The 24772-nt window shown below is 44.7% G+C and overlaps 1 protein-coding gene and 1 pseudogene across 2 annotated transcripts in view; both read left to right on the top strand.

Annotated features, from left to right (window-relative positions):
* UBAC2 (UBA domain containing 2) overlaps positions 1-24772 on the top strand; it is a 187093-nt gene that overhangs the window by 133092 nt on the left and 29229 nt on the right. Inside the window, exon 7 of the mRNA XM_081115129.1 lies at positions 4776-5021. Coding sequence (XP_080971255.1) covers positions 4776-5021 — 246 coding nt within the window. The remainder of the gene's footprint in view (positions 1-4775; positions 5022-24772) is intronic.
* Positions 5215-7711, top strand: LOC308514660 (cap-specific mRNA (nucleoside-2'-O-)-methyltransferase 1-like; annotated as a pseudogene). Its single transcript has one exon. The product of its transcript is annotated as a cap-specific mRNA (nucleoside-2'-O-)-methyltransferase 1-like (transcript).

Genomic DNA, 24772 nt, shown 5'->3' with positions numbered 1-24772 from the left:
TAAAAAGATGAATATAATATATATATACTAGAGGCCCGGCACATGAAATTCATGCACAGGTATGGTCCCTAGGCCTGGCCTGTGATCAGGGCCATCTTTCCTGGCTGCCCACAGCCAGCCTCGCCCCCTGCTGCCACCCACCCCCAGTCCCTGTTCGCCATTGAGCATTCGGAGTCTGCTAGCCAGGGGGAGGAACCAAGAGGTTGGCCGTTACCACCCGCTCACCAGCCCCGCCCCCGCCCCCACCGCAAGTCGCCCTCTGTGTGTGGTGCAACTGGTGGGGCGGGAGCCTTGGCCTGGCGCTGCCTGCATTCCCTGCCACTTACCCTGGTTCCCTGTTTACCATCAGACAATGGGATCCTGCCAGCCAGGGAAAGGGACCGAGAGGGGTTAGTGCGCCTCATAGTGACTGGTCAAGCGGTCGTTCTGGTTATTCTGCCATTAGGGTCAATTTGCATATTACCCTTTTATTATATAGGATGGTACCTTTCTAAAAACTTACTAGTATATGTACACTGAGTTTAAGTCCTATTTAGTCTTCCATTAGATGACTAAACCACTGTTTAGCCATTTCTCTACTGGGGACACATTTCCATTTCTTAGCTGTTACAGATAGCATTGCAGTTGAATATTCGCTAAAGCATACTTCCAGCTCTTCTAGGTGCAGTTGGCCCTCAGCCCTCTGTATCCATGGGTTTTGCATCTGCAGATGCAACCAACCACAGACCAAAAATATAAATAAGTAGAGAGAGAGAGAGAGAGAGAGAGAGAGGGCAAGGAAGAAGGAGGAGGAGGAGGAAGGGAAGGAAGGAAGGAAGGAAGAAAGGTAGGTCTTAGAATGTTCTGAAAATCAAAACATTGTTGAGCACTACAGTGAATCCACAACAATGAAATGACGTGTAGGCATACCCAACGTGGCCTGTATGCAAATGTAGGTTATGTGCCAATCCTACACTATTTTTTCTATGGGACTTGAACATTCTCAGATTTTGCAACCTGCAAGTGTCCTGGACCCAGTCCTCCTACAGGAGCAGAGGGAGGACTGTGTTGTCAAGGTGCTCTCCAGTGGCACTCCCCTTCCCCGAGGACTGTGTGAGTTCTCAGTTCTCATCCTCACCAAAACTTGATACACAATTTTTCAATTTTTGCCAAAAATTGAAAAATCTTATATATTGTTATATTTAACATTATTCATTTTATATCGTATTTCCCTAAAAACAGCTGAGAACAAACATCTTTTCATGTATTTGTTGGCCACTTGAATTTCCTCTACTGGAATTGCCATTTTGTCTGCTTTTTAAATTGGGTTGATTATCTTTTTCTTATAAATGAACAGAGTTGTATGTTCTGAACACTACCTTTGTAGACTACAAATATTCTAAGTACCTTTTCTCAGACTCTTGCTTGTCTCTTCATTTATGGTAATGTTTGGCATACTGTAACTTTTAAATTATAAAGTAAATGAAAGTATGTTTTCTTTTTTAGTTTGTGCCTTCTGTGTTTTATTTAAAAATCCTTCCCCACCCCATTGCCAAAAAGATGTTCCTCCTGTATTTTGTGCGGAAACATTTACAGTTTTGTAAATTACACTGTATTTGTGTCCCTAATCCATTGGGAGTTGAGATGTATGGTGTCAGGAAGGGAGCCTTGTTTGTCTTTATCCTTACATGTAGCTCATGTATCCTTTTCCCTCTGGTTTACCCATTTCTGCTGTATACCAAGTGCCCTGTACTTAAGAGTCTACTTCTGTGTTCTTGCCCTTTAGGCCTGTTTGAGTAGCTCTACAAAGAGCCCACACTATTTTAAGTACTTAAACTTTATAGCATATCTTGAAATCTAATAGGCCTTATTATGCTTCTTTAAAATTACCTTGGCTTTTCTGTATCCTTTATTTCTTATTTTTAAATCTTTTTATTGTAGTATGTAACCCATACCAAAATGTTCATAAACTACAAGTGTCATGAAGCCAAACAAATCACTATAAAGTGAACTCACTGTATAACCCCACACAGGATCAAAGAACTTCCCGCCCCCAAGGCTCATCCCTCCCGTGGCTGCTCTCCTGGGACATGTGGTTACCTTCATGTTTGGCTTCATAGTTTTCCCACTCGATATGTAGTTCAGATCCATTCATTTACAGAAGGGGAATCATAGTGTATACAATCTTTATGCGTGGCTTCTTTCTCGCAGCAGTATATTTTTAAGAATTTAATCCTTAAATATCCCATATGAATTTTAGGATTGGCATTTAAGTTCTAATAACAACAACAAAAACCCTGTTAATATTTTATTTTTAATTATATTGAATTTGGTAAAAATTGGTATTTTAACAATTTTGCTCCTTCCCATTCATGGATGTGATTTCTATATTTATTTCTAGAATTTGGTTGTTTTGTGTGTTTTTAATGTCTCACACAGTTTTTTAGTTTTCTCTATGAAGGCCTTACATATTTTTGTTAGATTTATTCCTAAGTATTTTATAGTTGTTGCTTATGGAATTCACCTGTGGAGAGCCCTAGACCTCCCCTCTGGGCCTGCTCTACCCTCCTCAGAGCCTCCTTGATCCATGCCCTTCAGAGGTTTTATCTTCTTGCTGCAGAGGAAACAGAGGGTAGATATGGGCTGTGCTAAGTATGGGGAGGAATTGGGGTTGCTTCTTACAGCGTTAAAAACCCTCCACTTTGCTCTGGCCTTCCACAGTGCCTGTGCCTCTGATGCCTGAGCCTTGTCTGAGCTCCAGGGAATCCTCTTGCTGGCATTTGGATTTACCCTTCTTCCCATATACTAAGTGGTTTCCAATTACACAATGTGTTTTCCATTTTGTTAATGTGGGTCAAGATTACAGACGCTTTTTAGTTTCATCAAATGTGAAGTTTGTTTCTGTTTCCGATTTCTTTGTTGTTTTGTGCCATTTTTTGAGATAAGTGGCATGGATATGATTTGAGACCAAAAGTCCTCTGCAGTCACTCTTTAGCGTACTCCAGTATGTCCTCTGCTCCCACCACTGCTCCAAAAGTGTTCTAACAAGGTCATCGAAGCTTCCATTTTGCCAAATGCTATGGTCCTTTTCCTCTCTGTCTCACTTGAACTCTGAGCTGCATTAAACATAGATAACTAGTATTCCCATCTTAAAACACTGTTCTCTTAGCTTCATTGATACTAACCTGTCCTAGTTTTCCTTCTGTTCCTTCTCGATTTTCTTTATTGCCTTCTCCTATTCTGTTCAACCCAAAAATATTGGTGTACCCTGGATTCAAGGTGAAGTCCTCTCTTCTTTTTCTTTTTTCAGTCGTCACCTGAGGATATGTTTTTATTGATTTGGAGAGAGGAAGAAAGAGAGAGAAACATCAATGGGGTGTCGCCCATACACATCCCGACCAGGGATCCAATCTGCAACCTAGGCATGTGCCCTGACTGGGAATGGAACCTGCAACCTTTTGGTGTATGCACAATGCTCCAACCAACTGAGCCACCGAGCCAGGGCCTCTTCTCTCTTCTGTTACAGGTTCTCATTGCTTTTAATGCCATCAAATACCAGTGACTCCCAAATTTTTATCTCTGCTAATTTTTCTCTTGAGTTCCAGATTTGTATATTCAGCTACTCATTTGCTATCTCCACTAAGATTTCTAATAGATTCTTCAAAACTCATTCCTGCATTGCATTTATTGTTTTGCTGACTGAAATAGTCTTCTTCTGATTCGTCAAATGACTGATACCCCATTATCCTTAAGATCTCCACTCAAGTGTTTCTTCCTCTGAAGCTTCCCTGACCACCCTGCCTAAAGAAAGTCCCTGCTCCAAGTCACTTTTTTTTTATTTCCTTCATAGAGCTTGCTTAGAGTTGCTTTGTGTGCTTGCTTGTTTACTGTCTGTTCTCCATATTGACCACCATTACCTCTGTAAGAGGTAATTTGATCTTGATCTTGTCTTCTGCTGTATTCTTAAGTATCTAGAACAGTGCCTGGTGTATTGCAGATAAATTCTTTCCTAGTTAATTAATTTTATTAATAAAACATTAAAGTGTACTTTTCTCTAGACAGAAAGTTGTCAAATATGCTCTAATTTGGTGTGAATAACTTCTTACCTAAGAATCAAATTCACAAAATTGAAGATTTTACAGAAGAATAGCCATACTCATTCATTTTCACCTAGAAAACCATAGACCATCTTTAGACTTCTTTTGCCACATATATTACCTTAAAGATGAAAATAGACTTGTTTGCAAATAGGATTGGTAATTGCTAACTATTGGCAAGGATTTTAAAAAATCAACAGAAAAATTTATTAAAACACTATGTAAATTTTACATTGCCTTTATTTTCTGATAAATTTATTATATGGCTGGGTCACATCATTGATCGTCAGAGTTGTTTTCTGCCACTATCTCTCTCTGATGGCCATATGCCAATAAGAGTAACCACAGAGTTAGTGTGAAAGTATTTTGATAATCAGATCTTTTGTGGCTTTTTAAAAAATGAAAACATTGTTTTAAAAACATTTCACCTGTACTTTGAGTGTTAAATGGTTGGGATTTTGCTACCTCTCTCTCCTAACTTTTTTTTTTTTTAAAGCAAACTTGTTTACTGAGCAAATTAAATTATTTGTTGATTTGTACAGCTATTCTGCAACGTGGTAGGAGTTTTGGTTATCACCTAACTGCTAAAATGAAGAAAAATACCATCTGAAGTATTTTGTGGTTATTGATTTCTATGTTAAATGTGTTCTTTAAATTTTGATTACACTTAAACAATCCAGTTGGACTTTTTTCTTTTAGATTTCCGGTATCTGCTACAACAGCAAAATACTACAAGTTCATCAGGTGCTGTACATCCCAAGCTGGATGGCAAAGTTCTGTTCTTGGACGCTTGAGCCCATCTTCTCATCTTCAGAACCTACCACTGAAGCCAGAGTCGGGATGGGGGCCACAGTAGACATTCAGAGGCAGCAAAGAATGGAACTGCTCGATCGGCAGCTGATGCTTTCCCAGTTTGCACAAGCGAGGCGACAAAGACAGCAGCAGGTAAGCATAATAATAATCATTAAAAACTCAGAAATAAGCTGGGCGGTGCACGGGAACTGGCTGGGGAAACGAAAGTGTGGGAGGAGCTGGCGGTTCTGGCAGCAGCAGGGCCAGGCCCTGTAGTGCCGGCGGCAGCGGTGGCCTGACCCCCCTCTCCGCTCCCTGGCAGCTTGCCCTTTCCCCTCCGTTAACAATGAAGAGGAGAAATGATCCAAAATGCACTGCCCCTATCAAGAAACAGGAGAAAAGAGTTGCAGAGTTTGCCCTGAGCCTCAACTCTACATCTGATGATGAACCTCCCTCTTCTATCAATCATGCAGCGAAAGTATCTACCACAGGCTTCTGTGGGTCTGACAGTGAGACTGAGGGGAAGCAACTCAGCTCTGATGAAGCATTCAAAGCAGACCCTCTTGTGGAGGGAACTTCTTCCCGCTATTCCATGTACAACAGTGTCTCCCAAAAGCTTATGGCGAAGATGGGCTTCCGGGAAGGTGAAGGATTGGGTAAATACGGCCAGGGTCGGAAGGACATCGTGGAGGCCTCTAATCAGAAAGGTCGACGAGGCTTGGGTCTGACGTTGCAGGGCTTTGAACAGGAGTTGAATGTGGACTGGCGAGATGAGCCCGAGCCCAGTGCCTGTGAACAGGTGTCATGGTTCCCAGAATGTACCACTGAGATTCCTGACACTGAGGAAATGAGCGATTGGATGGTTGTGGGAAAGAGGAAGATGATGATTGAAGATGAAACAGAGTTTTGTGGGGAAGACCTGCTTCACAGTGTGCTGCAGTGTAAGAGTGTGTTTGATGTCTTGGATTGGGAGGAGATGTGGCGAGCTCGGACCCGGGCCAATCCCTACAAGATGATCCAAGGAGTCTTCTTCCTGAACAGGATGGCAATGAAGATGGCCAATATGGATTTTGTGTTTGATCGCATTTTTACAAATCCACGGGACTCTTATGGGAAACCACTGGTGAAGGACCGGGAAGCGGAGCTTCTGTACTTTGCTGACATCTGTGCAGGCCCCAGTGGCTTCTCGGAGTATGTGCTGTGGAGGAAGAAGTGGCATTCGAAGGGCTTTGGAATGACTCTGAAGGGCCCGAATGACTTTAAGCTGGAGGACTTCTACTCGGCCTCCAGTGAACTCTTTGAACCTTACTACAGTGAAGGTGGGATCGATAGAGATGGAGACATCACCCGCCCAGAGAACATCACTGCTTTTCGGAATTTTGTCCTGGATAACACAGATGGAAATGGTGTCCGCTTTCTGAGGGCCGATGGGAGTTTCTCCATGGATGGCCAGGAGAACTTGGGAGAGATCCTCAGCAAGCAGCTGCTGCTCTGCCAACTTCTCATGGCGCTCTCTGTTGTCCGGACAGGAGGCCACTTCATCTGTAAAACCTTTGACCTGTTCACACCGTTCAGCGTGGGGCTCCTCTACCCTGCTGTACTGCTGCTTTGAACGAGTATGTCTCTTTAAGCCGATTACCAGCCATCCTGCTAACTCAGAGAGGTATGTGGTGTGCAAGGGCCTGAAGGTGGGCATAGATGACATGCAGGAGTACCTTTCTCAGTCAATATTAAACTCAACCAGCTGCGGAACACCGATTCCGATGTCACCCTTGTGGTTCCCTTGGAGGTGATCAAGGGAGACCATGAATTTACTGACTACATGATACAGTCCAATGAAAGCTACTGTAGTCTGCAGATCAAAGCTCTGGCCAAAATCTGTGCCTTTGTTCAAGATACCACCCTGAGTGAGCCTCGGCAGGCAGAGATCCGGAGACAGTGCCTCCGTCTTTGGAGGATCCCGGACTAGACTCGTGTGGCTCCTTCCTCCTCGGACCTGAAGTCTAAGTTCTTTGAGCTGATTTGGGGCACTGAGGTCGACATCTTCAGCTATAAGCCCACGCTGCTCACCTCCAAAACCTTGGAGAAGATCCGCCCAGTGCTCGACTACCGCTGCATGGTATCTGGCAGTGAGCAGACGTTCCTCCTGAGCCTGGGGAAGTCACAGATCTACACGTGGGACGGCCGCCAGTCAGACCGCTGGGTCAAGCTGGACCTGAAGACAGAGCTGCCCCGGGACACTCTGCTCTCTGTGGAGATTGTCCATGAGCTGAAAGGGGAGGGGAAGGCCCAGCGGAAGATGAGTGCCATCCACATCCTCGATGTCCTGGTGCTGAAGGGCAGCGACGTGCGGGAGCAGCACTTCAACCGGCGAATTCAGCTTGCTGGGAAATTTGTGAAAGCTGTTTCCAAGCCTAGTCGACCTGACATGAATCCCATCAGGGTGAAGCAGGTGTACGGGCTGGAGGAAATGGAGAAGATTTTTGTCAGGTTGGAGATGAAGATCATCAAGGGCTCCAGCGGCATCCCAAAGCTCAGCTACACAGGACGGGACAGCGGCACTTTGTGCCCACTGGTCTCTACATGATCAGGACAGTGAACGAGCCATCGATGATGGGATTCAGCAAAGCTTTAAGAGGAAGTTCTTCTACAATAAGAAAAGCAAGATCTCTACCTGTGAGCTCCCTGCAGACGCCATTGCCCCATTTCACATCTGCCACTGTGGCCGGCTCTTCTGGGAGTGGGGGGATGGCATCCGTATACACGACTCCCAGAAGCCCCAGGACCCAGACAAACTATCCAAGGAGGATGTCCTCTCCTTCATCCAGACGCACCGCACCTGAGGGCCTGGGGACCCTGACTCCTACTGACACCCCTGCTGTTCAGTTAGGGTGCTCTACCTGGGCCCCTCTCGAAAGGGATACGGCAGCACAGCCTGGCCATGAGGGGTGGATGGTCTCCTCTCCATCGCCCCTGAAGAGCTCAGTCGGGGGCCATCAGAGGACACTCACATGTTCCTTCGGGACACCTTTTAGACTTCCCTCCCCGGAGACCTGCCTGGGAACTGTCTCCCCTGCCAGGACTCAGCCTGAAAGACGCTGCTCCTACGTGGTGTGCGGTCAGGGCCCAGGGCATGTGGGGCTGCGGAGGACGTGTCAGAGCAGCAGGGCTTTGGCTCTGCTGTTCTCTCCTGTGTCCTGTAGACTCACTTTTCTGAGTTCTGTCACTGCCCTGAGAGTATCCATGCCCCAGCTTTGCCCATCTTTTTACTGGGCCAACCCTTAGTGGGTGAGCCCACTGTCGGGAGCTGGCCAGGAGCACCTGCTGTACAAATCAAGGTTGTGTTTCTTTGAACTTGCTCTGTTTTGATGCCAGGTTGGAGAAGATTTTCTTGTCTTGTCCCCCCACCCTGCCTTGGTCTTCTCTGGAGCTCTCAGCCTAGACCTCTGACAGTCCCGCAGGCCGGGACACCACACCAGGATGCAGGTAGCACTGTCTGGTAGTGGATGTGACTGTCTCCTGAGGTGGTAGGGCCTTCCTGGGCCCCATCCCCTTTTGACCCAAATCTTGAGCAGCTCTAGAAGGGGAGGAAGCACCCTCCCCTTTTTCTGTGCCCCTGCAGCAGTGGCCCCACTGCAACAGAGGGTACCTCATTTGCCACAGCCACCTTGCTACCCTTCCTCCCCATAGGGGATACAGTCACTTTTGCCATTCTAAGATGTTGGCTGAGGGGGAAGAGGGGACGATGAGCAGTAGCTCTGGGTGGGGATGGCACTGATGGTTGTTTTTAATGGGAAATACCTGCCAGAGACATTCATACAGGCTCCCTAGGGCCCCATCCCAGTGCTAGACTGGTTTCTGTGGAGATAGGGCACTGAGGCTCCCTATCAGGTCGGAATTGGCTACACCTTGCGGTGGTCGAATGTCTCCAGCCAGCATCCAGCCCTTGTGCTTCCCCCACCCCTCCCCACGCCCCACCTTCCATCCCCCGGGTTGGCAGCAGCACTGCTATAATGTATTTCCACCCAGTTCTGGGTATATATGTATCTTGCAAAATCTTGGATCATTAAAAATAAGCATATTTTTAAAAAAAATTTCAGAAAGCCCTAACCGGTTTGGATCAGTGGATAGAGCGTCGGCCTGCAGACTAAAAGGTCCCAGGTTCGATTCCGTTCAAGGGCATGTACTTTAGTTGCAGGCACATCCCCAGTGGGGGTTGTGCAGGAGGCAGCTGATTGATGTTCCTAACTCTCTATCCCTCTCCCTTCCTCTCTGTAAAAAATCAATAAAATATATTTTTAAAAATTTCAGAAATACTCAGTGGCCTAAGTAAACTTCTCTGTGACTGTATGTGTGGTAGAGACTGCATTTTATTCCTGTACATTGCAGTGTAGATATTTGACAAGTTTCCAAATAGAATGTACGTCTCTGTTAGTGCCCATTCTTAGTGATTTTTTTTTAAGGTGAAAGAGTAAACTGCAGCCAAAAGACTGGTCAAACTGGACATTCTTGTTCCGCTTCTATTAGATAAGGACTATTTCTTAGAGAAACACCAACCTAGTTAACAAGACATGATATTTATCTGTTTTTAAAATCTTGTAAAAGCCACAGTGTCTTCCTGTTAAAATGCTTATCATGTGCTCTAGAGTGAAGAGCAAATGTAAAACTTCATGATTTTCTTTGGTTGAAATAGACTGTGAAGGTAAGAAATTTTTCAAGGGAACAACCCATGAATTAAATCAAATAAATGCAGTGTTTTCTTAGCCTTGTCATCAATCATCAGGAAATATTGAGCATTGTCTACAATAAACTGCTGTATCCAAGCAATCTGATACCATACTTCCCTTTCAAGGATTACTATACAGGGTGAGGCAAAAGTAGGTTTACAGTTGTTCGTATAGAAAATAATACAATAATTAATAAATAATAATACAAGAGTGAATGCTGTGTTTCACGTACTCACAACTGTAAACCTACTTTTACCCCACACTGTATGTCAGGCTCAGACTTCAAATCTGCTCTTTCTTTGACACTTTTATAATGCAGTATGCTGGGCTCTTTACTTCTTGTCCCCATCTTCTTTATCCTCTGGGATATGAGAGAGGATACTCTTCTCACCACCTCCGTGTCTCCTGCTTTCACTGGGTGTGAGATGTAGGTCTGCAGACCTCACAGTGGTCTGAAGAAGTGAAGTCAGATGTGACACTCCTGGTGTCCCACTGGAGATGTAGGTCTCAAGAGTTAACCAGTTATTTTGGGCTCTTGTGCCAAATACCAGCAGGTAAGAAAAGAAGTCATTATCCTCGCAGGAGTAATTAACCCTGATCATCAAGAAAAGCTGTGGGCACCAAAAGGGGGAGGGAAGACTATGTGTGGCACCCCGGTGACACAACAGGGCATCTGTTGTTACTTACTCCCTTGCTCAGTTTTACAGTAATTGGACAAGGGCAGCAGACCCAGTCTGAGAAGGGCCTGGTACCAGGGACTCAGATCCCACAGGGTATGTGTGGGTATGTGTCACTTTCACCAACCAACTAAGCCTTTCAGCCAAGAGTGAGGGGACTCTCCAATGAACAGTAGAGGAATGAGTTGATGATCAGTGTGATTGTGAGACCTGCTGAGGCAGAAGGAGATGTAGTTTATCCTACTATCCTTCCTCTTGAAGTGTTCTAGAGGAAAGAGTGCCTCTGGATTCTTGGAAGAGCTGCTCCAAGAACTTAGGTAAACCAAGAAGATCCGAGCAGCACAGGGGGTGGATGCTGTGGTCTGCTGCCCAGATCCCCCACTTCCCTCGCAACTGAAGTGCTCAATCTTCCTGCTGCTGGGGGTGCTAGAACGCCGCAGTTCTCAAGGGACATGCCCCCTGGGGATGGTGTGCATCCAAGGAGATCCAGTCAGCCCTGGGTTTGCAATCTACAAGTTGTCTCAAATTCAGACAGAAGCTGAAACTAAACCTCCACCAACCAGTCATTGGGTGCAGATTTTCAAAAATGTAATGGTATTCTTTTTTTTAAAATTTTGTTTTATTGCTTAAAGTATTACAAAGAGTATTGCATATGTCTCCTTCCCCCCACCCCCCTTCACATTCCCCCGGCCTCCCCTCCCCCCCAGTGTCTTATGTCCATTGGTTATGCTTATATGCATGCATACAAGTCCTTCGGTTGATCTCTTACCCCCCCCCCCCGCCCCCCAACCCTCCCCAGCCTTCCCGCTGTAGTTTGACAGTCTGTTCGATGCTGCTCTGCCTCTGTATCTATTTTTGTTCATCAGTTTATAATGGTCTTTATTATCCATACATGAGTGAGATCACGTGGTATTTTTCTTTCATTGACTGGCTTATTTCACTTGTAATGGTATTCTTGTTTTTTCTCCTGATGGAATGGCTCCCCTCCTGTGAGCCAAGCTCTGTAAACCTATGGGATTTAGAGTTGCAGGGGTAAGAAGCCTAGATTCCCCAAACAGGGCACTGAGAGAGAGGGTACTCAGGGCCACTTCTCCTTCCAGTCCTTATTTCCAAGATCCGCATGTTCTTGCTGTTGGGGACCCAGCAGGGTTTTTAGGGTTTATACTGCATGCTAGAGCCTGGAGTGCCATCTTGTAGCGTTATCTCCAAGTTGGTATTTCACTGACACATTCAAATGGCTCTCTCTCTAGTGTGGCAAGCTGGCAGTTCCTGAGTTGTATGGTATGTGAGAGGGTTTATGTATTCCACAGTCTTGCCATGCACCCACTTTGCTGTAAGTGGGCCTTGTGGTCTGGTGTGATATGATTTAGCACGCTGGTCAGTAGAGCAAGCATTCTGCAAACGCACAGGTAGTGGTGCTGGTTCTCTTTGAGGGATGGTGGTGTATTGGGGTTCAGGATCGGTCTCTGTTGTCAGTAGCTACCTTGTCCTTAGAGAGTAGGGCCTGTGCAGAGCCTCTACCACTGCCACCATGGTTCTCTGTTAATGTGCCAGCACTGGGGTGGCCAATGGCTGGCCAGTGTCCACCAGCTGAGTCGTTCAGTCCCCCTCTTCTGTGCTGGACGTCCATGGTAGACATTAACCACCCATACAGATGTCATGCTTCATGTCCATTCCTTTAGCCAGGCCCACATTGCCTCTTCCTGAGGTCTCTTTGACCTCCTCCTTCCAGCACCCTGAACAATCAACCAAGTCATTTACCATGTCCAGTGAATCCATATGACATTACCTCAGACTACTTCTCTTTCCACTCAAGTGGATGACCAAATAAATGCTCTGCCCATGCTCTGCCCATTGGGAGGATTTCCCTTCGTCGCTGTCTTTTAAGATCACCCCTGAGTGGAGCTGCAGTGCCGGCCACAGTCCATTTTCAACTTTCACTCGTCTACTGAGCCAACCCTTCTATGAACCAAATTTGGCCATTTTCCTCTCTGCCACTTGGTCATAAGGGCCCCACCCCCATGCAGCAGGAGGTGTGAACTGAGGAAGAGGTTTTGGTGCAACAGAGGTGATGGACATGATGGTCTGGCATACCTGCCTCTGCAGCTCACCTGTGCCACTTCCATCTGGAGATGGATTTCTTTGGGTCTGTCAGACCTTGGTAGGTCTCGTACTTCTGACCACATGCTTACTTTATGCCCAGGATGAAGCACACCCTGTCCCCAGGGTCTAGCAGCAGGTTTTCGAAAGTGTATCATTCTCTTCACACTCCTGCTCCAGGATCTAGCCCATGGTTTTCCCCTTGTGGCTTGCTGCAAATTCCACAGTGTCTTTCCCCACTGCAGACCCTTTGAATACCACAGGATCTGCCAGGTTGTACAGCCCAGTAATCCATGAAATAGAGCAAATAAATCAGACCAAAATCCCTGGAAAGTACATGCGAGTCACGCAACAATGCAGCGATGCCCTTTGGTCTGTGGCTCTGCCCTCTGCTTGGCAGGCTCCTCCACTTTCCAAGGTGGGTCTTGCCCCCACCAGGTCTGGGGTTCAGAATCCCATACCTGGACTTCTGCCAGAGGTTTTACTGACATTGACTGGTCTGCTGAGAGTGAAGAGCACGCTGTTTCTTCGGTGTCCCCTCATTTATTCCCAAACATCGGCCGTGAGATATAATAGTTAGTTCCTTCGTGTCCCGGAGGTTTGGGGTGCTGGCTTGCCCAGGGACACACACCTGCCGATGGGAGTGCAGGATTGGCACTTGGTGTGTTGGACCGCAAGGCCTCTGCCCCTGATGCTTCATCAGGCTGCCTCCCAGTTAGGAGAACTCCTTGGTGATTTTCTTTCGTTTTTTGGGTTGGCTGAAAAAAAACTCAGTGCCGAGGTTATTTTAATGTTCAATCAAATTAACTGTTTAACCCAAAGTTAGAACTTCTGCTTCCATCTTCCATATGTTTTTAAAAATATCTCTCTGTGTTTTTTAATGTCCTTATATCTTTTATTGTAGGCAACCTCAACTTCTGTTATTGTATTTAAAATAAATCTGTTTTTTGTTTAAAAACTGTTGATTTTCAGCCCTGCCTGGTGGATCATCGTTGGTTAGAGCATCATCCTGTACACGAAAAGGTTCAGGGTTGAGTCCAGGTCAGGAGACATAATACCTAGGTTGTGGGTTCAATCCCTGGTCAGGTGCATATGGGAGGCAACCAGTTGATGTTTCTTTCTCTCTCTCTTTCTTGCTCTCACTCTCACTCTTACTCTCGCTCTTCCTCTCTCTCAGTTCAATAGACATATCCTCAGGTAAGGATAAAATAATTAATAAATACTGTTGATTTTCAGATGTTTATCATAGAACCCTGAGTTTATTTGATCAGAAAGTCTTTCAGTTACTAATTTACTTACATTAGATTAATCTGCAGTTTGTAATTTTAAGCATTCTAAAGTAATGCTGAAGTGTTGTTTCAATGTATTTCTATTTCTTTTTACTGCTTTCTGTCATATTTCATCTCTCAGCCTGGAAGCTGCTTAGCACTCTCTGTCACCCACCTTCTGTGGTCCTCACTTGGCTCTGGTGTCACAGTGTCATAGTCAGTCTGTCTGTCGATACTTGAGACTCTGACCAAGACTGGTGGGTACTCTGTGGGCACAAAAGAGTGAAAAACATGTCCTTTCCTTTAAACAACCTCAGGAAGGTAGGGCAGATATACTTGAATTAGATAAGCATCTGAGAACACCGAAATACTGACCAGAGTACCCAGAGCAGGAAGATATCCAAGAAACCACCCTCAGTGTGGACCCATATCCTGAAAAGAGGTTTCTAGGACTAGAAGGGTGGACAGGATTTGGATGGGCAGAGAAAATGAAGCAAATTATCCCAGAGGAGAAGAGCAGCAAGAGTGAGGAAGGCATGGAGGTGAGAAGGCGGCCCTGGAAAGGAAAGAACTCGGGGAGACCTGTCTGACTGACGAGTGGTAGGGTACAAAGTGAGAAATGGTTTGACGGTCTGTTCGATGCTTCTGTGTCTCTGGAGAGAGTGGGGGAGGTAAGAGATCTACCAAAGGACTTGTATGCATGCATATAAGTATAACCAATGGACACGCACAGTAAGGGGGTGAGGGCATGTGCTGGGGGTGGGAACGGCTGGGGAGAGGTCAATGGGGGGAAAAGGAGACATATGTAATACTTTAAACAATAAAAAATTTAAATTTTTTAAAGTGAGAAATGAGAAATAACCCAGCAAATGTAATAGAGGGAGATATTTTTAAGCCTCTCAACCAATTTAGGTGTTGACACTAGAAGCAGTGAAGAATGGTTTAGTTACTAATAAAGTCAGGACAGTTATCTCAGACAAATTCATCATATTGTCGTATAAGATGGATGGGAAAATGGAGAGAGAGAGCAAGAGTAAGAGACAAGTAGAAAGTGGTTTTTAAATCCAGCTGTCAGCAGTATAAAAGCCTTGACTAGGGTAACGGCAGTCTCTCCATTTAGTTCCTCTGTTCACTCCTCAACTGTGTTGTTTCCCAAGCTCCACTCCTTCCTCAGCCTCCTGAGCTTTCTATCCTCCATCTCCCAGCAGGTGACTCACCCCATGCATCGCTGTCAGCACTGGTAACAGGCTCATGGCTCCCAGATTTAGGTCTCTGGACTAGACCTCCCTCCCTCCTGGCTCCCAATCTTCATATCCCACTGCCTACTGGACATCTCCACTTGTGTTCCACAGGCACTTGAAATTTCCCATTTCTTTGCTAAATCTGCTTCTCCTTCTCACTCTCTACCTTGGTGAGAAGCACCATTATCTACCCAAAGGCCCAACCATAAAATCTTAGACTTTTCCCTTATGCATTCATAACCCTCTTTCCCCCTCCCCCGATTAAGTACCATAGAGTCTTCCTTCTTGATGTAAATCTGCCATTTCCCTCTCTTCATCCCACTGCCTTAGTTCAGACCACCTCTCTACTTACCGGATTTCTACTAACATATTGTCACAACTGCCTCCCTATCCCTATAGTTCAGCCCGAAGAGTGATCTCATTGGAAACACAAATCTGATTGTTCACATCTACTAGAATCCTTCAGATGCCCTCTTAGCTTTCAAGGTAGTTACAGCTCATTACACAGGCCCCTTCCTGCTTTTTAGCCACATCTCTGGCCCCATGTGCAGCCCTCAGGCTAACTGTGCCAACTATTTGCAGTTTTTCATAGCCCTTTGTCACTTCTTGCCTTCACATCTGCCCTTTTCTTTGTCTGAAACAAACTTCCTCATCCAACTTCCCCATCACACACACACACACACACACTTTTTGCTTGCCTAACTCCTGTGCACTTTTCAGTATTCACATCAAATATCACCTCTTCTGCGAAGCCTTCTCCAGTCTTCTAGTCAGATCTGTTCCTGTATGTTCTTACAGTCCCTGGGTGTCTCTTTCATGGCCCTCACTGCTCCTGCCCCTTGACCAATAGTGTGTCCTGGGGTGGGTGGAGCCTTTTTTCTTTGTACCGCCAGTATGTGAGCAATGCCTGGCACATAGTAGGAACTCATATTTGAGGAATTAATGACTAAATATGTGTACAATAAATATTTTACAGAATTACTTAATGTACTGAGGCCAGCTGGATACATGTAAACAGTCAGGGTTGGAAAGTATATAGATATCCTTTGAGAGAACAAGTATAAAGTAAACTGTTAAAGACAGCCCGAGACCCATGTTTAGAGAGTACGAAGAGGAGGAAGAAAAGGAATTCTGGGGAAGTGGGGGAGGAGAAAAGCAGGAAAGTTCAGTGGCAAGGGAGCCTGGAGAGTCAAATGTTTCAGGAAGAGTGGAAGAATAAGTGTTCAATAGATTCAGATGCCACCCCTCCCCCACAGAAAAACCAAGATGAGACAATGACTAGGAAAAGACCAGTAGACTCAGTGAGAATTGGTTCACTCTAAAAAAATTTTTGATTGATTTTAGAAAGGGAGGAAGGGGGGGAGAAGGAGAGAGAGAGAGAGAGAGGGGGGGGGGGAGAGAGGTGAGAGAGAGGTGAGAAACATCCATTGGTTCATCGGTTGCATCCTGTATGTGCCCCAACCGGGGATCAAACCCACAACCTAGGCATGTGCCCTGACCAGGAATCGAAGCCACAGCGTCTGGTACATGGGATGATGTTCCAACCAGTTGAGCCACACCAGCCAGGGCAAGAGTTGGTTCACTTTTGAAGAGGAGTTTCAATGGGAATACAACACGTTAAGAAGTAATGGTATGGAAGTGGAGCAAGAATAAGCACAACTTCTGATCAGCTATGTGTAGTCACTTCTACATTCTTTAAAGTCAACTATGATGTTGCAGCACTGAAAAGATTTTTAATATGCTCTGTAGCATATACCTTAGTACAGAGTGCGTGGCTCTAAAGCAGCGGTTCTCAACCTGTGGGTTGCGACCCCTTTGGCGGTCGAACAACCCTTTCACAGGGGTCACCTAAGACCATCCTGGATATCAGATATTTACATTACGATTCATAACAGTAGCAACATTACAGTTATGAAGTAGCAATGAAAATAATTTTATGGTTGGGTCACAACATGAGGAACTGTATTTAAAGGGCCAGAAGGTTGAGAACCACTGCTCTAAAGGACAATGAACAGTGTGAGACTCCATAGATCTCGCTTCATCCAGAGCTTGAGGGCAGAGCGCTGACAAGGTCAGCATACGGGGTCCTTAAGTTCATCCTCAAGCACAGTGATTTGATCTTTCTGAACACAGTAGTTAACTACCCAGGAGCTCTTGGGTGATTGTCTCATGCACTCATGGTGACGAAATCTGAGTTTCTTACTTCTATTTCTCATCTCTGTTCACACCCCTGGTTCTCTCATTCTTCTGTAAATTCATGTACAGCAGTGTGATGGATATATTTTAACTCTGCTCTCAACATCTTCTTGCTTTCAGAGTCAGTCCTCTTTCGCTAACTGGGTTACTGGCTGCATGGTTGGTGACATCTCAGAGTCATTTGGGTATTTGCAGCAGCTGCGGGTTATTTTTCCACTGCCGGGACCGTTACATAACTTTGCAGAGTTTGTGTTTTATTCATTCATCAAGTAATATATGACCTCTTGAAGGACAGGAGCTGTGTGTTTTATTATTTCTGTCTCTTTTAGTTCTGCTGCAGTGCACAGCCTGAGAGAGTGGCACTGCCCTGACCTTCAGGCAGTTTTCAGCCACCGGGGGAAGGTAGATGAGTCAGTACTCAGTGCTAGGTTTCTATGGTCATTCATATGCGGCAAAAAGAGAGCTCTCGCTGTCCCCGAGGGACGCGGCGAAGCCCTGTGTGGTTGAGGGGAATCCTGAAGAGGCCCACGTTGTGGTAGGCATTTCAGGCCCAGGGAACCTTGAGGGAAAAGTACAGAGGCTTCAAACACAGTGTGGGAAGGACATTTGCCTAAGCTCAGGGTTTTCTTAAGGAAGAGGCCGAGAAAGATGAGGCTGGGGAGAACGCCGAGGTCAGGACATAGGGTTCTTATGCCACACTAAGAGATCTTTTTCCCTTTGTCCTGCATAAACTAGTGAGTCACTGAAACCTTTTATGCAAGAGAGTTAGATTTGTTTTTAAGAAAGATTACTTTGACCATAATCTTAATAATCAGTTAAAAAGATGATACTGGAGAAAGAAGACCAATTGGAAGATAATGAGGATTCCGTGTTTTCAAGACATTCATGGAGATGAGTTGGCACCTGCTTACTCACTGAGTGATAGTAAATGGCCACAGTCAAGCTTTGTAGAGCCTCTGCGCATTTGACCTCCAGAGCAGTCCTTGGAATCACCTAGAATAATGACCATCTGAACAGTGGTTGCTGCATGAGTCTCCACAGCGTTTCAGCACATGTTTGCCTCTTCTGCTCGTTACATGGTAGAAACCCATATGCTCACAGCAGAAATGTGGCAGGATATGAAAATGAAAAGGCAAGGAAATTGTAGTTAAGAGATCAACCCTGGGTTGCCAGAGAGATCTTTACACTATCTAATAGGGTTTTCATAATTACTTTATATACCAGAAAGATCTGTCAAATATTAGTTACTAGAGGCCCATTGCACGAAGATTTGTGCAATAGGCCTTCCTTCCCCTGGCTACTGGCACCGGTTTTCCTCCAGCACCTGGAACCCAGGCCTTTGCTCTGGCCGGAATCTTTGCTGCAACCAGAGCCTTCAGTCTTCTCTGCGGCCAGAGTGCCGCTCCTATAGCTCCCTCCACCCCCACCCTCCCCCTCATATCAGGCGTCCGCCCCGCCCAGCTGCTCCGCGCCTCCATGCCTGCTGCCCAGAGACCCAGAGCAGCTGGGGGGGTCGGGCTGCCACCATCTTTGTCAGGTTAATTTGCATACACACTCCTGATTGGCTGGTGGGCATTGCAGAGGTATGGTCAATTTGCATCTTTCACTTTTATTAGTGTAGATTATTATCCCGTTGGGCATCTGAGTTCTGGCTATCAGGGTTTGAGAGAGTCCTGATTTAGAAGCTAACCAGATGGTTATTGTACTTAAAAAACGTACAACCTTTAGTTGGCTGTGGCCTGTGTGCCAAACCCAAAGCTAAGAATGGTTTTTACATTTTCAGTGGTTCTTCAAGTCCTACATAATAGCTTTGATTTTGCCACTTGGTTTTCAAAATCTAAAACATTTACCATCTGACTTTATACAGAAAAACTTTGCCAACCCCCTGCTCTAGGACATTATGTAGCCAGCAGCTTTTTACCAAGAAGTCTGAATTCTCTCTTACTGTGTGATCACCGTCTTCTCTGCTGGTTGACAGTGATAATGGCATTACAGGCATACCTCATTTTATTGAGCTTCGCTTTATTGCACTTCACAGATGTTGCATTTTTTTACAAATTGAAGGCATGACCCTCCACTGGCAAAAAGATAATGACTCTCTTTATTGTGATACTCGCTTTATTATACAGGGCTCTTCAACCGAACCACCAATATCTGTGAGGTATGCCTGTATATAGCACACATAAACTTGGTGATAAAACTCCCCATAAGGTATTTCTGTAAAATATCCATTTACTTTAGAAGTAGAATTAAGCTGAAACCCACTGTGAATGTATCAGGCATGGTACAAGCCAAGTGGGAATTTTGTCAAAGCCATGAAGTCAGTTGGTGCTAATTTTTGTGTTACCTCTTCACTTCCTGGGTGGCCCAGTGTTTCCTGAATGATCATCACTGAGCCATCTGTTTGACCTGCTCACCGTTATTCATACGTGTATTTCAGTTATTTTCTCTGTATTAGGTTGACCTGAGTTAGCTATATTCTCTCACCCTCTCTTAATAACATTTTGTGGCTGTGAAAATTGTTTCTCTCTTTATCCACCCCAGCAACAGTTGTTAGGTAACATTGAACATATGCATTGTTATGAGTCATATCTGCCTTGTAAATCATGAGAGTTCCTATTATTAATCAAATGTTTTAAATTAGGTATTTTTAATTTAGTAAAATATTTTTAGTGTATGAAAAGTGCTCTCAGGTACTCAATGTATTTTTTAGGTTCCTAAATAGCTTTCTTGAGATAGAAATCACATAACATGTAATTCACTTACTTAAAGTATATAATTTGGTGATTCTTAGTATAGGCACAGAGCTGTACAACCACCACTGCATTCAATTTTAGAACCTTTTTCTATCTAAAAAGAAACTGGAAAAAAATAAAATTAAAATAAAATAAAAATAAACTGTACCCATTAGCAACCACTCTCCAATACTGCCACCTCTCTAGCACTGGGCAGCCACTAATCTATTTTCTGTTATATAGATTTGCCTATTGTGGACATTTCATATAAATGGAACCATACGCTATCTGGTTCTTTATGACTGGCTTCTTTCACTTAGCATCGTACTTTTGAAGTCCATCCATGCTGCAGCATGCATGATTGTCCCTCAGTGTGTTTAAATAGCAAGGCCCACCTAGTAGACCTTTATGCTGGTAGGTGCCAACCCGTCGAACCAGTTTCTGTCATTGCCACTTCATCCGGCTAGATCTCTGAGTAAGTTTCTTACTTCTTGACCTCACCAACATATAATTTCCATTAACGCCCTTTTCACAAAAGATATTTAATGTCTGGCCAGATTCTTGGGAGCACCACAATAAACAAGACAGCACGGTCCTTCCTCTCAGGGAGGAGTTACAGTAAATATTACAAGTGCTGTTCCGGAAGAAGCACCTGACCCAGCCATGAGGGTCAAGAAATTGTATCTGGAGGAAGTACATTCCAAGTGGAACCTGAAAACTATGCGTATACGTACATGTGTGTCTGTGTGTATGTGCGTGTGTGTGTGTGTGTGTGTGTGTGTGTGTGTGAGAGAGAGAGAGAGAGAGAGAGAGAGAGAGAGAGAGAGAGAGAGAGAGAGAGAAGCAAAGGAGTCCACCTTGAATCCAGAGAAACACATTCTGTCTACCCCAGCTGCTTTAAGAACAGCATGCGAACATGTGGCACACTTCTCAGCACTTTTCCTTTTTAGCTTCGTCTGCTCTTTCACTTTTTGGTGCAATTTGATTTAAAAACAGTTCTCATCAAGTTGCTGTGCTGCCTTGTCAACAAAGCAACCTAATCAGTTAGAGCTAGCTCTTTTATGACTCTTTTCTCTTAAAAGTATGAAGTGCATAGTATCATGTGTGGAATAAGTTACTAGTGCTTGGTTGATAAAAATCTGCAAACTAAATGAAAATCAGGTGCTAGGACTCTATTTTCAAGTGAAATTAAAGGTGAGCTGTATATCTCAATCGGTACCTCTTTGCAGAAGCTATGGTTACGTTTTTGGTGTTCTTGTAGTTGATCATACTGACCTTTTTGACAAAGATAGGATCAGTCTAAATTCTAATCCCTTTCCAAGACTGACTCATTAAGTGACCTCGAGAAAATCATTTCTATTTTCCATCCTACCTTGATATCTTCATGAGAAAGAAGAGTATGGTACAATCTCATGATATTTAAGAAAGCAAGTAAGTGATGATGTGCTTGGTTTTTGGAGATGTTAGAAGGTATAAGCAATCCTAATGCCTGTTATAATTTTTTTCCCTTATCACTTTTTAAAACTAGGAATGAATTTAGAAATGTACCTGAAGCAGATATAATGTTAAACCAGGGTATATAAGAGAAATGGTCCTCATAATTATTTTACAAGTTTTCTGACCCCAAAAGAACCATCCCTATGGGTTTTGAAAACAATTCTAGTACAGGATAGAGCACATGGGGTACCCCTGCATTTCTCAGGAAAATTCCTCTGATCATCTTGAGAAGCCATGAATTTTAGGGAACAACCCCAGGTGCAGACCCTGCAGCCTGAGGCTGTGGGTTATAGACGTGGTTTGTGAATAAAGCAGCAGGAGTCCAGGAATTTCTGAAGTAGTGAGTTGTGATCTCCTGTCCTAGATAAGAGCACAGATTATCGGTACTGAGATTTTTTAAAATTATACATTTTAAGTGACAGTGAGTGGTGTGTTGCGCACATGTTGAAACTGGATTCCCGGGGCCAGGGAGTGGCAGGTACAGGCACAGTCTGGGGCTTTGGCCTGAGAGGCCACTGCACAGCATCTCACTTCTCCGCATAGGCCTTCCAAATTTATAAACTGCCCACCGTTGCAGTTCTCGTAGGATGGTTGCTCAGGGAGCTCCAGGCTCCTTAGAAGTCCTTAGTCAATGCAGGAACACCAGTGAGTAGTACAGAGAGTATAAGATGGAGGTAGTCCAGACCAGTGTCTGCCTACGAATCCCTCCCACAGCAGCTCTGGTGGTGGCTGCAAAGTTCCTGCTGGAACAGTAAAGATCTGTTTTTGAGAGAGAACTGCTTGGCTTCAAGAGATTCTTTAATATGTTGATTAGGAAGAGGCAGATCATCATTAGTTTAAAGATCATCTAGTCCAGCTTCCCGTTTTACAGTTTGACTGAGCTCGGGTGGGGAGGGAGAGCAATAAGGATTTGGGTTGTCCAGAAAGAAGCCAGTTACAGATGAAGAACAAGAGCTGGGCCCTGTTCAAACTGGCAAGGGGCGGATGGTCAGAAGAGATAGGAGAGCGTATTTTGGGTGACAGGCACAGTTTGAGCAGACACTGTCCACAACACATGAGGGACACAGTGAGTGGAAGGAGCAGGAAGGGGAGAGGTCAGAAACAATTGATGATGGGGCCGGTTTGGGAGGACCTTCAAAACAGTGTACAATAGATGTGATGCAGTACAATTTTCAGCTGAGGCACTGGCTTTGTGGAAGGGCTCATAACGAAGACTCACCTGCGGTGGTGTGCAGATTGAATTGGGGCAATATTCGTGGAAGTGATGTCATCCGAGAGGCTGTCAGCTTAATCTCAAAGTGGGACAAAGGCATACAGTGACAGACACCCTTCACAGGAAGAATCAGTGGCTCTTCAGAATTGCTGGATTTGAGGTATAAAGGAGAGAGTTGAGACCAAAAGAGTCTCCAGGCTTTCGGGCAATGCTGACCTAATACTGACAGGAAGGTCGCAGTCCGCCCCGGCACTGGCTTGTTGAAGCACAAGTAGGGGAATGAGAGGTGATCCCTGAAGACGTGAAAATGGATGACCTCTGTGGGGAAGGAGATGTAAAAAGAGCGGAAACCTTGAGTAATCTCCAATCTCATTTTTAATAACAAATTTCACCTCTTCAGTCAGACTACATACTGGAAACAAGTACCAGAACTAATTTTCATTTTTACTTTATTTAGTAATTTCTGTGCAGAGCTAAAGTCAAAGAGGAAACTGCCCTGGTCAGTGTGGCTCAATTGTTTGAAGTATTATCTGGTTCAGTGAGAGGTCCCAGGTTCAATTCCTGGTCAGGGCACATACCTAAGTTGTGTGTTCAATCCCCGATCAGCATACATGTGGGAAGCAACCAATTGATGTTGCTCTCTCTGTGTCTCATTTCCTTCCTCTCTCTCTAAAATAAAATTTTTTTAAAAATCCTCAGGTGAGGAAATGAAAAATAATAAATAAAATAAAACGGTTAAGGAGGAAAAATAAATTACCAAAAAGTTGTCAGATAAAAGAGGGGAGAAACAAAAGATGTAATACAGAAATTAATAATTCCCATACTGAAAAATGCTGTTTTATTCATATTTTCAAGGAAACCATATTGAAGTTCTTATTGTGTGCAGTCCTTACCATAACTTGTATTCAATGTTTACTATCAATTTAGAGAGTGAAAAAGCCTAAAGTAAGAGATAGGTCTCATCTTCCTATGCCTACTGTCTCCCTCATACCACCCCTCACCTCCTCCTCACAGAAAAGGTTCAATGGTCCCATTCTTTACTAAAAGACAACCCCCCACCCGCCACCCCCCAAAAAAGGTGAAGACATCTTAGATCCTGACTCTCTCTGGATGAAAGGGCCAACATTCAAAGAGTGGTTTGTCCACCAGCCTTTCCTAAACAGCAGGCATGGTGTTCACTCCATGGATCAGCACGGCAATCTCAGTATACTTGGTCCTCACCCACCAAAGCGCAGGGAGCTGAAAGTTACCCAGAGCCTGTCGCCGGGGTGAAGAGTGAGGCCAAATTTGAATCCTGCTGTTCTTTTTACAGGGTTTTCCCCTGCCCCACTGTGACGGCCCCAACAGAGATTCACCAGGTGCTTTGTTGAAGTAAAGGGAAAATGTCTCGAGTTTGAACATAAAGTTGAAACTAATTTAGCCTGTTGTTAGAATTGTACCGTATCTCAGGAGAAGTAAGGTCAGCTGTGGTAGGAGTCGCAGGCCTCTCGAGAGGAGTTATCACTCAGACACACAACACTCCAGACACACATCCGTTGGCTCCCACACAGGTGAAGTGTTCCTCGTGGGGGGCAGCAGTAGCCAAGCAGCTGACCTGCATCCTAGGCTATTTCAGAGCCTCCCGACAGTAGACACTCTAGATGCCTCCCCCCACCTCTCCTCGCTGCCATCTCAGTTCAGCCTGGAGACCAGCACCCTTAGACTTGGACCTCCCAACTCAAGAAGGGAATGGACAGGCAAAGCCATGGCCTTCAGAACTCTAGCCACCAGAACAAGAAAAGGAAGAAGAGGTGGGGCAGAGAGCAGTAGTGCCAACGGAAACTTCTACCTTCCATGCCAAAGGCTCTAAAAACGGCAAAATGATGTGTTTCACCTCCTGATCTCACTACTGTGGAAACTGCTTTCTGTTCTGCTGAGAAAGTGGTATGTTATACAGTTCCCAAGTCCCCAAAACTGGTCAGCAGGGTAAACCATAAAGAAAAAGTGAAACAGCTATAAATCTAGCCTGAGATTTTTGTTTAAGTCCTGCTAAGACTGCTTGCTGCTGAGTAGCCCAAAAAAAGATGTAATATACTGTTTTTATAACACTGTACGAATGTAAGGGTGTGTGGCCCTTCACAAGACATGATTGGATTCAGGTTCCTCTGTGCTTCTAGTCTTCATATTTTTTCTTTTTTATTGAATTTATTGGAGTGATATTGATTATAAAATTATATAGGTTCTAGATGTACAAGTCTATCGTACATCATC

The sequence above is a fragment of the Myotis nattereri genome (genome assembly GCF_964212035.1).
Source record: "Myotis nattereri genome assembly, chromosome: 2".
NCBI lineage: Eukaryota > Metazoa > Chordata > Mammalia > Chiroptera > Vespertilionidae > Myotis > Myotis nattereri.
The sequence above is the reverse complement of the archived record's forward strand: the minus strand, read 5'-3'. Positions and strand labels throughout refer to the sequence as shown.